The sequence below is a fragment of the Harpia harpyja genome, chromosome 4 (assembly GCF_026419915.1).
Source record: "Harpia harpyja isolate bHarHar1 chromosome 4, bHarHar1 primary haplotype, whole genome shotgun sequence".
Classification (NCBI taxonomy): domain Eukaryota; kingdom Metazoa; phylum Chordata; class Aves; order Accipitriformes; family Accipitridae; genus Harpia; species Harpia harpyja.
Window position 1 is genome coordinate 7,172,870 of NC_068943.1, and position 17,370 is coordinate 7,190,239.

The 17,370-nt window shown below is 39.6% G+C and overlaps 1 protein-coding gene across 1 annotated transcript in view; it reads right to left on the minus strand.

Annotated features, from left to right (window-relative positions):
* GPC6 (glypican 6) overlaps nt 1-17,370 on the minus strand; it is a 535,318-nt gene that overhangs the window by 67,087 nt on the left and 450,861 nt on the right. The window contains exon 5 of the mRNA XM_052785623.1: nt 3,501-3,631. Coding sequence (XP_052641583.1) covers nt 3,501-3,631 — 131 coding nt within the window. The remainder of the gene's footprint in view (nt 1-3,500; nt 3,632-17,370) is intronic.

Below are 17,370 nucleotides of genomic sequence, written 5' to 3' on the forward strand. Positions count from 1 at the left end.
AAAGCATTTCCAGATATTGCAGCTGTCAGGAATGGGACTTGCCCTGAGGCAAAGTAAGGACCTCATGTGGCTGTCATTCAGGCACATGACAGCCACACAAGGTAAGCAGCCTATGAAGCCTAGAGATTTGTGGTCAGACTTTCTAGACAGCCAGTGCTGAATATAGACTGCAGAGAAATATCAAGGAACAGAGAAAGATTCCAGCCTCAGGATGAATTGGAGGATCTTAACGTAATACTTAACCACTACCTGGTTAATGTGAACTGTGCTAAAAGAATCATCCACAATCGGCACACAAACAAGAAAAGTTAATGGCCTAGGAACAGAGGTGCTCCATTTTATGCAGGGACAGGTACTGTGATGTGGCTGAGTCTGTATGTCCTTGGTCAGCAGTACAAAGGTAGAAGGGGTACATGTGGCATCTCTATAATTCTCTGTCTCGATATTGATGTGCACCCATCAAGAGTGGAAGACAGAGGGTTTGCGTCTTCTGAGGAAATGAAAGACAAGGCGTGAACTCAAGCAATAAGCCCTGACTGTCTGCACTGATTAACTGTTAACTCATTGGCTTTTTCTTGGACTGCTCCAACTTGCTCTTGGCAGAATGAAACAGCTCCAGAGAAGGTAGCGCTCAGCAGTATAGAAATGAATTAGGCTGTGATACTTTGGCCTCAAGATCAGGCACTGGTCCTTGTCCCCCTTTTATTTATTAGTATAACTGTAACCATGAACACTATTTCTTAGAAGAATAGTGCTGAGTAGGGGGGCATATTTATAGGAAAAAGATATTGGACAAAACCTTCAGTACTACATCAAGTGAAGAATAGAGGGACAAACCAGAAAAATTGAGACTTAGGAAGTTCACGATGTATTTTTCTGCTGATGTCTAAAATTGAAGACTTCATCATTCACATAAGAGCGTGCATTCTTGCTTATTTTTATACACTTCTTATGTTGGAAAGTGTACATTGTTGCTCACTTAATTTAGTCTTCATATGCACAGTAATGTACAGTCAATGTGTTATATCAAACATACTTCTATTTTTCTCAAATAAATTTCAATATATAATTGCAGCAGGTATAATACAAAACATCATTTTGTGATACAAAGACAAATTGATAGCGCAATTTAATGTGAATGACTTTCGGAATAGGGCAATTTTATATAAATATTTGAAACAGGAGAGGGACGGATTTTGGATGAAATGAACTCTGGGTCTTCTGCCTGCAAAGAGGATGAGATTAGTGAGGGGCCCTTGAGGAAGAAACTGTTTGGTTTTATTTGTTCCATTCCTTTCAAAAGAGAAACAAAATGGCCCCAAATTCTACTGAATACAGCGTAGAGCCTCTTCCTAGACATCAACCAGATTTTTAGGTAGAAAAAGCTGCGTGTCAGCGGTGAAGAATAATCTATGTGTATGTGGGTGTTGCAGGCATAACATTATTAGTGCATCATCATTTTCCCATTGGAAAAATGTGCTGACTGACTTGTGGAAAAATAGCTGTGATTCCTAGTCACCACATTTTCAGTAGGTACAGTCAAATGCAAGATACAAAATTGTTTGAAGAAAGAGAAAATAGCGTGATTTTGTCACCCCGCCTGAAGCTTTCTGAGCGGTGTCTCAGAATAATTGACAAGCGTGGCTTTTCTCCTACATTAGGTCTGCAATTGCATTCCATGCAGCCCATTACATCCGGCAATGTATCTGTCATTTTCACTGAAGCTCTAAGTGGTCAGTATGTATAAGGGGGAAAAATTAGATGACAGATGACTGATTCGAAGTCCACTCATACATCATCTCTACAGATCTGACATGACATAGGAGAACGTAGCACTAAACCCAAAGTCTTTGCCTTGCGCTTTTCTTTAAGAATAAAACATTTCCATGTGTTAAGACCTGAAAAAAGATGGATATAACCTAGGAAAACAAGGAAATCACATTTCAGGAGAATAATGGTCTACACAGAAATATACAAAGGCCCCTCAAGGGTAGACAGCTCTGTTATCTATGAAAATATAATAAAATAAATTTCACTGATATAATTTGGTTTCTGTTTCTCAAGATTTAAAAAAAAAATTGGCTAAGGTTTCTTTTAGAAGAAAATCTTTACATTGCAAATGGAATTGCTGTGATTTATTAATCTTTACAGCAAATAAAATATTTTTTGAGGGACAGGAGAAACAGCCTGCTCTGCTACAAACAAGTAGTGAGGTGAGCTTGTGCCAAGACATCATGGGACTCTGGCAGGGGATGCAGCTTCCTGACTAATGGAAAAACTGTGAGAAGCAAGCAAGTAAAAAGGAAAATGAAATACACCTGAGCTTTGGGTGAGTTTTCAGTGAAAATATTTTTTGTTTCTTTTTCTGAGGTAAGGGCTGAGTTTGCTGAAGCTAGCCTTTAATTCCCAAAATATTTGAGAGAATTTGGCTGTTAAACGCCTTGATCACTGCTGCCAGAACAAAGTCTCATTAGGCAGGATGTAGACTGCTTTCAAAATCCTTCACGTAGGTTGAGAGTAAAAAGGATCTCGAAGGAAATCCTTAGCAACCTGCAGCACTGGGGCCATAAAGAGCATCTGACTTTGGGTTGGCAGGAAGAATATTAACCTCAGCCTGCTCCCTTTTGTCCCCACATTTTTCCCAGCTATGGCAGCTTCCTTCCAAGCAATGGAAATTCACTGGCTGGGATGGCAGTCTAGCCAGCACCTACCTGACTACTGGGAGATCAATGGGAGGTAAAAACTCCTAACGCAGAGAACCTGGCAAACTGTTGACTTTAGATTTTGAGCCACAGTGCACTGATGAATATTAAGGAAAAGCCATTAATTGTTGACTGTTGGCTCAACAGTACCTGCTACTGAATTCAAAGGATCTTATTAACATGAGGTTCAGAGGTGGTGGTGATCTGTGTACACACACTAAAAATGGAAAGGAGGAAGCCGGTATCATTAACTCTGTTTATCTTCATGTCAGAATCCAGACAAAACTCTATCAAACTGAGGTCTGGTAATCAGAGACTGTCCAATGTAATGGTATTTCCCTTGAGTGGCTATTAAAGGAGGTTAAACAGAACATTTTGTGTATTCACCACAAACACATTATACTTCAGTCTGACCTAGACAGATCAAAATGTGTTTGGAAGTTAATATGGAGAATCACAGATGAGACATGAGCCGAAGTTACCAAGCGTACTCCGCAGGATATTGCTTACAAAGTTACCGCCAATTTTCAGCGCGCTCTGTTTTCCTTAAATCTCTTACAGCTATTAATTTGGAGTTTACTAAATGGTGCCTTTCTCCCTGCCACTCCCTTTTGAAAACTTCAAGCTTGTTTAACTAGATGAAGGATTCAAAGGGAGTCTGGTGGACTGTCGAATGAGCAAAAGCAACTTCTAGTGGTCTGGACAATCTTTCTTAGGGTCTGGACAGAAAAATGGTGGAGCTGTTTTTCCCCCTGGTTGTGACATTCAGCAACAGAGAAGGCGCAACTCACACAGTACCTTTGCCGACACCTGCATGCTGTTTTCTTGCATGTTCATGATGGCTTCAGAAATCTTGACATCAATAGGATCCATGACTGATTCAATGTTGAATGGTCCCTCTAATCTCTCCGCTACCAGAAGCATAGCATCTGTTAAAACACAAAGCAGCCATTCCCTTAAAGAAGGGATACCTTGGGGTGCCTCGGGCGGACCAGTGTTGCCAGCCGGAGGCGTGGGTACCGAGCGCTCCCCAGCAGAAGCCCATGGGGATGTGTGGCAGCGGGACCGTGAAGCCTGCAGGGCAGCTTCCCAGCTGCCAAATATATCTTCCCCTACCGCTGCCACCACAGAAAAAGGAATAAAGACTGTAAAAGTTAGATTAATAATAGTTGCCATAGCATTATTGAGCTTGGGGTAAAATTATTTTACACAGCATCACACCACTCAAAGCAGCCAGTGCTCTGGAGCGTACTTATGTAGTCTCCTTCCCGAGAAAAAGCAGGATGATAGAAATGAATCCCTGGGGTATGTTCTTAGAGTTTGTGTGAGATGACGAAAACTTTGATATGATGTATCAGGGTGTTATAATTAAAGCAGCTGTTCTTTCTGACCTTAATGATCTCATTTTCTTGCAATATGAACAGCAGATGAATATTGGATTTCTGCCATAGCGTATAGGTATAAACCATGTTTGCCTTGCTACATTTTCAAAACATGGTTGCAAGTTGTATGCAGAAACATATATTCTTTGTATGTTTTGGATTTTAAAAACAATTGTTTGCTTAATTTACATTAGAGCCCCTCTCCAAAATAATTTTATCTTTTTGTGTTCATTAACAAGTAAAAAACAAGCAACTGAACAGAAATTAGTAACAGTAAAAAAGGTTTTCCATACATCACATATGTTTGTCTATGCCCAGACAGAGATTCATCACAATTTCTGTGGCAATAGCCATGCGACAAACTGGATTTATACTATACCTTTGAACATCATATTTGATCCTTGTCTCATATGTTAACATTTAAAATTTTCAGCATCTAATTTGCTTTAAACAGATGCCACTTGCAATTTTAACATGATAAACAAAAATCTTCACATGCTTTCTTCTTTATCCCTCAGACTTAGGCTCCAAAATGTACTAATCAGACTTCCTTCCAAAACGGACCCCCCCATGCTTTGCTGTTGTAAGCACCCGTCCCACGGCAGCTACGTGGAGAAGGCATGGAACACCCCATAGCCCTGACGGCAGTGTTTTTTAGCTCCGCGCTTGGCTGTGGAGTCCCAGTGCTTCTTGCCAGCCTGCACGGCCGTCTTCTCCCTCCCTACAGAAGCACATGTGTGTGGATGAATGGGAAGAAGAGGCTGGCGTCTCACCCTAGCAGTTGAGACACAGACTCCCATGCACAGCCTGACCTGAGGACTACAATATGTTGTTTATATGCAGTCAATGTATGCCTAAAAATCCCACTGAAATGGAAATTACTTGGCATGTAGTACCTCAGCACTCTTGCAAATTCAGGTCTAGTATTTCACAGAACTTTTAGGCTGGAAAGAGTGGGGGCATGTAGCACTTGTTGCTAGCTGTGAGAAATGGTGAGATGGTAGGAACTTGGTTTCAGAGTTGTTATTTTGGCTGTACATTATTTAAAAATTCTTTAGTTTAAACCCTTTCCAGTGGGAAACTTGGCGAAAACAGCACCTAGCTCTGATGGAGGAAACAAACCAGTTTTCATGCACACAGATATACACACATATACACATGCACACACATACACATAAAGATTCCTGCAGTAAGTTAGCAATTTTTCCACATGCAAAGAGGATTTGTAAGTGTGGAATAGTATAAAGGATTTTCTTCTTCACACATTTGGAATGACTTGTATAAAACATTAATGCCTTAGCACTTCACAAGCAATGTGATCAGCCTAAATCCTAGTTGCCACAACCAGTACTAGGCATTGTTAGGGCACAGGTATGGTGGCTGGATTTTGGTGGTTTTGTTCAGGATTATGGTTAAGATTAGGGTTAATGCATGAAACAGTCACAAAGTTTTTTTGTAGGAGTAGCCCACAGCTTAAGTGCCTCTTTGTACAAGAACACTTCAGTTTGGCAACTAGCAGGTTGGAGAAGTCTAGTGCTAACCTCAAGTACAAGTTTCAGGTAAGGAACTGTGTTGAAGTAGAGTTCAGTAAATAGGTAATTGCTTCATGAGAATGGGTGGTGGCTTGAGTCTAGTTGCTGTTTCTTCTGATGGCATGGGGCACTAGTTCTGAATTAAGTCTTGAAGTGGAATCTTAGCTACGTGGCAGAAAAGTGCATCATCCTTAACTGAACAAGAATCACAGCTTTAATTGTAAGAACAGCCTTTCCTCAAGCAAAGTGCTTTCCACTTCAAAATTCATAGTTCTCGGAGATGCAAACTAAAGATCTGTTCCTGGCTTAGACAGTTTGTATCTTTAGAAAAAACATTCTTTAGTTCATCAGCTTCTATTTTCTGAACCTTAACCCTACCCATAAACTTAGTTTTTCCTTAGTCATTGTACTGGAAGTGGGCAGAGGCTGAGAAATGTAATACCTGGCTGCCAAAGGTCTCTGTGAGCTTTTTGCTGTGTTGAGCTTCCTTGTTTGATATAGTATGGTATAGGTCTGATGGTGGGTTCAAGAGCTCGGGTTCAAGTTAAGGTTAGTGTCAAGTTTATGTTTCAATCACATGGGCTATAGCTTTTTGCTAAAGAAAAGGGAAAGAAAAGAAAAAAGAAAAGAAAAAAGAAAAGAAAAGAAAAGAAAAAAGAAAAGAAAAGAAAAGAAAAGAAAAGAAAAGAAAAGAAAAGAAAAGAAAAGAAAAGAAAAGAAAGCAAAATCAAGCAGTAGATCCCAGGTTGTCTATATTCGTTAATTGCTGTCTCCTTCTTTGGCTTGGAATGACTCTGGACCACTCCAGGCAGCTGTTCACAACACAAACCTGTGGAGAAGCTAGCCTGAAGCAGTGAGGCTGTGGCCAACAGTATCACTTGCCATTTGAGCCCTGCAATCTTTTATTTAGTTAGCACTATAGAAATATGGCTAAGGGACCAATGGGTTAAGGGAAAAGTTTAATTTGAAATATCCATACCTTTATTGAGGACAGGTACATCTTTATATCAGCAGTCTGTATTTTTGGTTTGGCACTAGAATGTGGGACAGGACTAGTGTTAAACTAGAGGCCTATACAGGGACATATTTGAAGAGGCAGAGTCTGAGAAATGGACTAAATGCTGGGATGAGAGATGCTTGAAGGGCTCAGGTAAAACAGGTTCCTCCTGCAACATTATTTCTGAGACTGACACAAGTTGTGCTTCCAGTTAAGGCTCATTCTAGGGCTCAGCTCAGACTAAAAATTGTGTGCAATTGTACAGTTCAGATGAGCTCTTGCACAAACGGAAAACTAATGTTGCTTGAGGACTAATTTTATCTTCAATTTCAGCAGGTGTGTGGGGCCGTGGCTGATTTAGCAGTGACTGGACTGCTGGGTTACTCCTGTCTCCTTCTGGTAGGAGTACTACAAGCTTTAGTTGAGCAAAAGAGGATGAGCAATTGCCACTTCTATGAACTCCAAAATTATTTTCTTAGCCTCTGTCTGACTGAGCTCTTCCTTCTACCCTTTCTGTAACCATCGTGTTTTTTCTAATATTAAGTCAAACCTATCCAGGTGATATCTGACAGCTCTAGACTGAGAGAAGCCTTGAAGAGTGAGTATGAAGGCTCCTTGTGAATATAATCACTACTGTAGTTAACTAGCTTCTATCTACCGATTTTTTGAGTTAGCCCTCAGATTAAAATTCAGACTTAATTTCCTATCCTTACATTGATCTTTAGGAAAAAAAAACCCTGCACAGTGTGTTGTCTTAAGGTGAATTCATCCCTTGGAAAATATTTCCTTAGCTCATTAGGTTGCATCCTCTTGTTTGCCAACCCTAACCCTTACTCCAGTGCTAAACCTTATTATTCACTTGCACAATTCTATATGAACACACACAATATATACACACCAGGTTTCCTATGCAATTGAATTAAAGCTGTTAGGTTGAATATAGTAAAAATCAGATGAAATTTCATGATCTGAGATTTATAACAGGACAGTCAAAATGATGTAATGGTGCTTCCCAGACTGTAGCTCTTTAAATCTATAATCATGTAACAAAAAACACAACACTGTTGTCCCAGGTCTCTTTTTTTCTCCTAAAAATGTTACGAATATTATTACAGGAGAAGCTGGAAAGATGTCAAAATGAAGTTAAGAATATCTATACGCTTCAGTCTTGAAATCTTAATTCCCAACAACAGACCCTTGAACTCAAAGAAAGCCTAATTCAGTTCAGTGGGACTGTGTGTGGGTTTAATAATTTCTCAGTCAGCTCAAATAGTAGATGTTGGGAGCTTAATTATGGTTCGTGCTATAAAAATCTGAAAATCGATTGATTAATTGACTACCTGTTTTTTATGTTGTTAATATGCTTGGACTGTATTGTTCAATTACATATGTTCTTTTTTTTACCTCTTTTGCATTTTTCAAAATCTGCTTTGCTTAGGCTAAGTACCTGTCTCCCCTCTCCATATACTAGAGCACTTGGCAAAAAGCTGGCATCTAGCTGCCAGGTGAGTGGATCAGGAACTCAGTTTAGGTCAGTCATTCTTGCGTTGTGGGTTTGTTAGTGACTCGGAAACAATAAACATGACTAATTGCTCACTTGAGGACATGGGCTTGCAAAACAGTCCAGAGAAAGTGCAGAGCATACGGCACACTAGGCTCACTGTCAGTGCCACTGCTCTTGACCTCTCCTGCTAGATGTGTGTTGTTCAAAACAGGAGTGAGGACCTTCCTGATGCAGTAAAAAAAACAAGTCTACTGGAGTCCTAGGTGTAGTCCCAGGGGCCCCCAAATGTCTCTGCTGGCTGAGCACAGCAGCTCTGTTTAACCGCTTTGTATTCCCTTGTTCACACCAAGAAATACTGTAGGTATATGACAGTGGCTCTTAGAAGGACATTGTTTTATTTTAAGCAATATATAAGAAAGAGATCCTGCAGAAATTTTTGGTTTACTTCACAGATTTTTTTTTTTAAAGTTTTATAGGTGCCATTTTAATGAGAAGCACAGGACAAAACTGATCACCATGCTAAGTGGTTTATTGTATAACTTAAAAATTCAGAAGGCCATGTGAGAATTTCAAGATACAATGACATTTTGTGAACCCTGAGCATCTCCAGGCAAAATAATGGCTAGACTAATAGTATAAATAGACAAGAATTTGCCTCTGTTTCCTAGGAACTGCATCAAGCCAGTGTCTTTTTGACTTTTCTTGATACCAAAAGTGATGTCTTCCTGTTTATGTTACATTTCCTTCAGGGCAGGTTTCCAGAAAACTTCCTAGTAAATCCCAAATTGAAACAAAAGGAGCAGGGACAAGGACACTGATTTATGAGACATCTGACAAGTCAACACCCCCCCCACCCCCCCCAAACTAGACTGAAATACAAAGTTCCTGTAGAAACAGTCAGTGCCTCCTTTTTCTTGACACCTTTCTATCATCAAGAAAATGCGAGGAGGGTCTGATAGGGAAGACTCAGGGAGCTGATAAGGAAAGGCATTTTTTGGGTCTGTGTTAGTCTGGCTGTGACATTAGTTTTTCCTTTCATGCATACAGTGTTGTTGTACTTTTAAATTATCAGTGAGATTCCAGCAGTGGCTGAGTGTCATGGTTTAACCCCAGCCAGCAACCAAGCACCACGCAGCCGCTTGCTCACTTCCCCCCCCCCCGCAGTGGGAGGGGGGAGAAAATGGGGAAAAAAAAGTAAAACTCATAGGTTGAGATAAGAACAGTTTAATAGGACAGAAAGGAAAAAAAAAAAGATGATGATGATGATGATAATAATAATATGACAATAATAAAAGAATTGGAATATACAAAACAAGTGATACACAATGCAATTGCTCACCACTCGCTGACAGATGCCCAGTTAGTTCCAGAGCAGCGATTCCCCCGCCCCCCAGGCCAACTCCCCCCCTGTTTATAGACTGGGCATGACATCACACGGTATGGAATACCCGTTTGGCCAGTTTGGGCCAGCTGCCCTGGCTGTGTCCCCTCCCAACTTCTTGTGCCCCTCCAGCCTTCTTGCTGGCTGGGCATGAGAAGCTGAAAAATCCTTGACTTGGTCTAAACACTACTTAGCAACAACTGAAAACATCAGTGTGTTATCAACATTCTTCTCATACTGAACTCAAAACATAACACTGTACCAGGTACTAGAAAGAAAATTAATTCTATCCCAGCAGAAACCAGGACACTGAGCTTTCCCCAGGCAAATCCAGAAAAGCATCTATGGACGAAGTCTCTAAAAAGGTTTTTTCTTCAGGGAGACAAAGAATGGTAAAATACTAAATTGCATGTCCGTTACAAAATCTTAAGGTATATTTTGTTTGGGGAAAAAAGGGAAGAAGAACTTTTCTTAAATTTCCTATCAGGAGGTTTCTATTTTTTTCTAGTCCCATATATGTGGTCTAACACTTATTTATGAAGAACTGTGAAGTGCTTGTTCACGTAGTTGCTTAGAGGAAGGTTCAAAGGATTAGTTCATGGATTGTAGAAGAAGAGAGATAAATCAGTTGTAAACAGACTGAGCAACTTATTTTAGTTGACTACGACCTTGAGAGTGGCAATGACTGTTTTGGAAAAGGATATAACTGTTAATATGCTGGGCTGCAAAGCAGTGTTCATTTGGTATCTTCCCAGCCTTCTGACCAAGGGCAAGGGGAGGCAGGAGTTTGGGTTGTATTTACTACGTCATGTAGGCAAAACTCAGTGAGTTTTCCATCATGACACTAAATATAAGTAGCAGTCACAAAATCTTTAGAGTGTTAGATGGTAAATTAATGAAACAAAATAAAAAATAAAAATTGAAAAGTGAAATATGGGTACATATTGACTTTTTAGAAATATAATAACGGTGGAAATACAGCCCTGTAATACTCTGCCAAAACTTTTACTGCTAGATTATGATTTACTAAAAAAATTCAAGAAGAGGAAAGTAAAACCACCTCACAGGTAATGAGGTTCTAAGAACACTTTTCTCAGGAAATCAGAGTAAGGCATGGCAGTGATGCCAAAACTGCTGTTATTCTTAGGGTCCACAGTTCCCTTTTCACATTATTATTCTTGAGAACACTGTACGGTTCGATTCTGATGAGGCTTAATTGACAGATTTTCTCTCTGACTATCATTAAGCTCCACATATGTATTGGCATAATAACATTATAATTCTGTACATCCTGCTCTTTTTTTGTGGGGGGGGAAGGTACTTTTCTTAAAATTCATGTTTACACCTGTGTAAAGGGGATCTCAATATTCCTTATTTGGCTATTCAGTTATCAATATCCAGTTAAGCTTATCTGTTAAGGTATGCAGGCAAATGACTAGTCCTTGCCCGAGGTTTAGGTAAGTGAGCAAAACATGAGAAACTGCTGGACGTGGCGTGAGATTTTCCTGGAGGTAACAAGTAACAGAGTAGGCAGCTGAACAAAAGTCACAGTTAGCGCCGTGAAGAATGGCAGGATTTCACAGATGGTTAGTAAAACAGGGAGTGATGTGGAAAAAGTTTACATGGGAGAAAACAAGGGCAAAGACATCGATTAAGGTGAGCTGGGGAAAAAGCATAGGAAAATGGGGAGAAGAGGGCGTGTGAAAGAGGCCATCCATGTGGAAACACTGCTAGTCAGCAACCTTGTTGGCTGCCTGATCACTGCAGTTTGCTCTATATTCTTACTAAACTCTATTCCTAACCATTTTCTGGTTGAGAATAATAGTGTGGGTGTGCAGTGTATTTTCTCTGTGTGTGTATAACGACCTGCTAGCAAACTTCAAGCTGGACTACCTGGCGAGTACGAGGAGACCAGCAGCTGGAAAGAGCCGAGGTTCAAGCCAGACACTTTGTGAAGGGTCCAGGTCTGGGTGCAGAGTCTGGATGGTCCTGAGGTCCAGGCTATGGTTCAAGGGAGCTGGTTCAAGATGTGTGTGCTTGTGCATGAAGGGGTCTGCATGCATTCCCCTAGTGAGCTGCCAAAGTGGCCAGAATCCCATCCTGATCTGTGCGACAGAGCTGTTTTCTGAGAAAATGTTGGCAATGGGCAAGGCAAAAGTTGGATGCTGTACAAGCTTCAGGTCACTCTTAAATGCTTTCTAAGCTTAACAACACTCCACGGCAGTCTGACAAGGATCCGTTCACCCTCTCAGCCCTTCTGAGCTGATCGTTTCTGTAGCTCTTTCTAGAGCATGGAGTTCTTCAGAGGAGTAGTGAAGAAGAATGCAGTCTTGAAGGTGCCTGCCTTTACACAGTACAACCAAGATGTGTGAGACTCCAAATCAATTTTTTTGCCTGCTGTGAGGAGGCTCAAAATTTTACCTGCTGGAAAAACACCCTAACCACCTCTGCTATTCTTATGTGCTTGATAGCTCTCCTTTCAAAGCTGTTTCTATGGAATACTTAGCTATTCACCTGGACAGAAAGATTGGTCTCCATCTTAGGATTTAAGGCACACAGTTATGGAGGGGTGAATCCAGTTTTCTGGCTTATGCTTGTAGGGCTGATGTCCAAAGGCTGATGTAAAGCAAAGTACATCATAAGTTCTTGCAGAAGGGACTGGAATCCAGAATTGTCCCTGTCAGGTTAACTACCAATTAATTAAAAAGGCAAACTTTAAAAATGTGTGTGGATAATCAGATCTAATTATTTATTATCTATGTTTAATTTCAGTTATAAGAATTTGCAGATTTAAGAATTATGTGGTTTTTGATATTTCTGATCAGCTATGTAGCCATGTTGATTGACGACAATATCACTTACTCTTCCCTCAAAAAAGGAAAAAAAGAATTGTCAACAGTATGAATAAGCCAAAGCTTTCCATACCGAGTTCCTTAATAATTGAGAATTTTTTAACACTCCTGCTGGGTTTGTCTCTAACTGTCTCTTTTATGTAGAGCAGCTCAAGAAATCAGCTTAATATCATGTACAGTATATGTATGAAAAGGTTATTGGCACGCAGTTCTCATCTTATTGCAGCTGATAGCAACAAAATGAATTTTGTAGGATGAACTGCAGGTTCACTAGATTTTTTTGAGCATTTCACAGAGCATACATTTTTCTTCCATGTATTGAAAAAAATGACCATATTAAAATGTTTTTGCCTCTTTGTCTTTCCATAACTTTGAGCAATTCTAAATAATTGAGTGCATTGTTATTAGATTATATCTTATCTTTGTTCACGTATGCAAAAAGAAAGTAGCAAAGACTAGGCAAAACGATAATCCTTGTCTACTGTTAGCATTCTTCCACTACCCTATGGGAGCTGAATGCAAGATGTTCTTCTGAACTGGACTTTTAGCAGATGTCATTGCCAAATGTTGTTGAGGATTCTGTCTGAATGCTTGACATGAATCAATTAATAAAATGCAATACATTTATAAAATCTTTGTCTTTTTGCTTTTTTTCATGTGCCAAGAGATGCTTAAATAGTGTCACCATCAGTCACAGAAAATGTTGTTAGTAAATAAAATAACCCTCACTGATGCATGCCTGTGTGCTACTTACTATAGTCCATTCTTTAAATATGTATTAGCACAGACTAGTGTGCATAATTCTTTCAAGATATGTGGGGTTTGGAACACTGAAAAAAGTCCACCTTTCTGACTATTCTTTGATGAGATATGCTCAAATGGTTGAAGACAGCAAGTCATAGCCTGAAATTTCATATTTGCTGTATCCTTTCGTCAGTAAAATTCTCCTGAGTATATAGCTCACATTATCTTGGTACAGTTACAGATGTTAGAAACTCAAAGATCTTTTCAGCCATTCCGCTGCCCATGCAGAGTTACTACCCACGGTATATACATTACCTAGTGACCTGTCCAGCTCAATTTTAAACTAGCTTAGTTATGTTCTTCCCGCTTTTTTTAAGCGAGCTATTTTATTGTCTACTGTACATCACTATTAGAATATTCGTCCAGTTATGTGGTGTATTTTTTCTGCTGCTTAATTTCACTCAACTATTTCTAATAAGCTACCTCATATCATCTTAAACAGTCCTATTCTTTTCTCGGTTTTCACATCCCTCAGATATTTGTAGACACCTGTCATATCCTCCTTTAGTTTGTGCTTGGTCACACTTTCCATGCTAATTATTTTACTCTGTTTTCATAAGTGATTTCCTCAGGTCTTTTGCTGTTTTCTGTATTTCTTTTAAAGGAGCTCTCTGGTATTGTGGTGTCTAGAACAATTAAACTTTTAAAGTTGGATCTCATTAGTGCTGCTTTGCAGAGGCCCTTTTTGGCCCATATGTCTGACTCAGAAAACTGTCTCAATTCCCTTGATGCATCTGATTTCCTTATCCTCTTCATCACAACTGATTTATAATTCATATTTCCCATGTCAGTCCTGACATATTTTTTCAAGTGTCTCCTCATATTCAGAATTTACAGTGATTATATTTTCTGCAGTGGTTTTTATTTCATTCCCTATTTCTATTTCTAGATTTTGTGCACTAGAACTTTTTCCAACCTTGACAGAACTTATGGTACACTTTTGAAAACATAATTAATGAGCTGTCCATTATCTCTTCTTGAGAAGTGATACATATTTTACTTTTATAAGCAGTTTGTTTCAAGAAACTGTTTGGTTATTTCAAGAATAACTTCACCGTTTAGCAGCTTCTAATGTACACATAAACTTTCTACTACTAAGTGTGGTGGCATGTATGACTTTAATGTCTTCTGTAAAAACCCAGTTTAAACCTAATAACCTTGCCATTCTTATTGGTAGTTTACTGAGAATTACTTATGGAAGGACATTGGTCCTCATTCCACTTTTTCTTTTCCTTGAATATTTTTTCTCTTCCATAGTCTCCCCCTACTGCTGGATGTAGTGCATCTTCAATGCTGCATTAAGATTATCAATGAATTTTTAGCCATTCTTTGGGTTAGAAGGGTCCAGTGGATGGCGACCTAGATGATGAGAGGGTTGGAGAACTTGACAAATAAAGAAAGGCTGAATGAACTGGGTTTTTTCAGCCTACAGAGAAGACGGGGAAACTGTCTTCACATGGATATGGAGTGACAGGACAAGACACAATGAGCACAGGTTTCTGTTTGGCTATAAGAAAAGAAAATCACCACGTGAACAATTAAACCGTGGAACAGGCAGGCCAGGGATATGGTGGAATCTGTATTGCTGGAAATATTCAGACTTGACTTGGCAGAGTCCTGAAAAACCTAATTTAAGGCCCTGCCTTCAACCGAAGGTTGGACGCTAGAGGCTCTCCACAGGTCCCTTCCTAATCCAGACTTTTTCTGTGATTCTGTGGTTGGGCTTTGTTTCATTTCACCTATCTAGAAGTTAGGCTTAGAATCTGAGTTAGTCATAGAAAGCTGAGCTTGGGATAAGTTTTGCTCCAAAGACATTTTTTTAACAGACTCCACAGGATCCTATGCTTAAGACTTTGCTGTTGTAACCTTTTCATAAATGATCTGGGAATGGGGGTAGGTAGTGAGGTGAAAAAGCACACTGGTGTTACTCTTCAGGAGAGTAAAGATGAAGACTGTCCGAGAAAATCTGAGAAAGACCTCACGATACTGAATGACTGAGCAGTAAAATGGAATCAAGTGATGAGTATAAGAAAAAAGAAATAAATTCTAACATTTTTTAGGCAATGAAGAGCTCTGAGATGACTATTGTCTCTCAAACCCAAGCTTTTCAGTTCATACTACCATAACATTGGTATAGCAATCGTCAAAAAACCCCACACTGAATGTTGGGAATAACTAGGGGAGGAACAGAGCACCAAAGAAAGCATGTTTATATTTATGAATAAGTCTCAAGTGAAATAACATCTTGGATACCACATTGCAGAAGAAGTTATACATGTAAGCTTTCAAATATGACCCAAGTCATAATCTAACATTCTACAGTCTTGAATTAGAAGAATTACTGGAGGATGTAATAGAGGCCAGCCAAACTGCGGGTGACATGGGGATGTGTTAAGGTTCATTGTCTATTCCGGTACAGGAAGGGGGATGTAGAATATGAAAGTAGAGGATCACATTTTATTAATTTCTTAATGTTACAATAATGATACCTTGCTAATCCCAAGACTATGTGGCAAATTCCTTAGTGTTGCCATGACTATCAGAGAACATCTGGATGTTCCTCAGTTCCATTGGTAAATTCAGCCTTTTTTTTCTTCTGAATCAAAGAAAATTTTTGCCTCTGTTTTATGTGGGAAACCACAATTGCTATTAAGATCTGAAATACATATTTCCCACATACCAGTGCCAGATTTTTGAATAGACATCCTATGAGTAACATCTTTCCTGATACTTTGTCACTAAGATGACTTTATGCCTTTCCTTGCCATAAATAAACAATCAACCTATGGCCAGCTTTGCTGGCATGAATCCATCCCAACGGTACAGCTCTTAGGGAGGTGTCACACACAGTTGCACAGACAAAATTGATTTTTGCCTTTCATCTTATTGATTAATATGGAAATGTACTGCGGATATCTCATTGCATTTAAAAGCCTGCCACTATGCAGAGAATTTTGAGATGCCTAACAGCATTTTCTCCCACTGAGCCTCAATGCAGCAAATAAAAATGTGTGTCCCCCCCCCCAATAAATATTTGACTCCCAAACGATTGCGTACATCAAGGTTGTCACAAGTCAATACAGCTGGTATGACTAATCTATTTATTGTTTTGACATTCCTCTTGAAAGGAAAGAGCAATTTCTGTATGTTTACCTAGCTGCACTAACTATGTTATGGGGATGAAACAGAACTAATCAATAGGATAGGGGCAACATTGTAAAATCCTACACTTGAGCTCCTTAATTCTTCTAAATTATCTGTGTCCTGATCTTTTCAACGATTGGGAGATCAAGAGTAAAAATGTTCGTCCAGCCTAGAAAAGGTCAAAGTAATATAAAAAGCTAATGTTCATCACACAAGGCCACTTGCCTGATATGTTATAATCATCATAAATATTAATAACAACACACAGACAGTGTTGGCCAGAAATAAAAGATCTGTTCCCAGTAAAACTTTCACAGCAGGAAAAAAATTGTTTTAACTGAGGGTAAAAAATTTAAAAATGGAACATTTTTCACAGAAAGATTGCTGGCTGGGTGCACATTGGCGAGGCTTCCAGGCCAGTGGCCAGGGAACCATCGTATTAATTCTCCCTCAAAATCTTTTGATTTTCTAAAATGAGCATTTTCCAGCAGAAGAAAATTCATCCAGTCAGCTCCAGTTCCATCCAGTAGAGATTTATGAATATGAATTAACTATATTTCCCCATAAGACTGCTGAATGTCAGAAAAACAGACTAGGGAATCTAGGAAGGTATGGGGATGTTTTGGGATCAATTCTCCCTAACTTTTTTAACCTGTTCCTACAATTCTAAGCACTTAGTGGAACCCTCCTCCCTGGTTCCCTGTACACTACATGAGGAGATGTAGTCACCTCTGGAGACCTCTGGAGGAAGATCCCATCCACCCTTTTATTTAGGGATTAAGTTTGTCGTGAATTTATTCACATTGGATCCCCTCTTTAGTGGCCGCCCCAAGAGCATCAGGTTCGTGCCTCGGCATTCAAGCCCCTGCACAGCTCTGTCCCACCCTCCTTACCCACCTGAGCTCTGCTTGAGGCCAGTCTTCATGCAATTCCTAAACTTTATGCACATCCACTTAATCCAGCTCCTCTGCTTACCGGAATAACAAATGTTGGTGAAATTCTGCCATCACTAACCTGGCTATAGCTCTGGGATACTAACACTGGTTTCATTGCAGCTCTTCCAGATCCATAC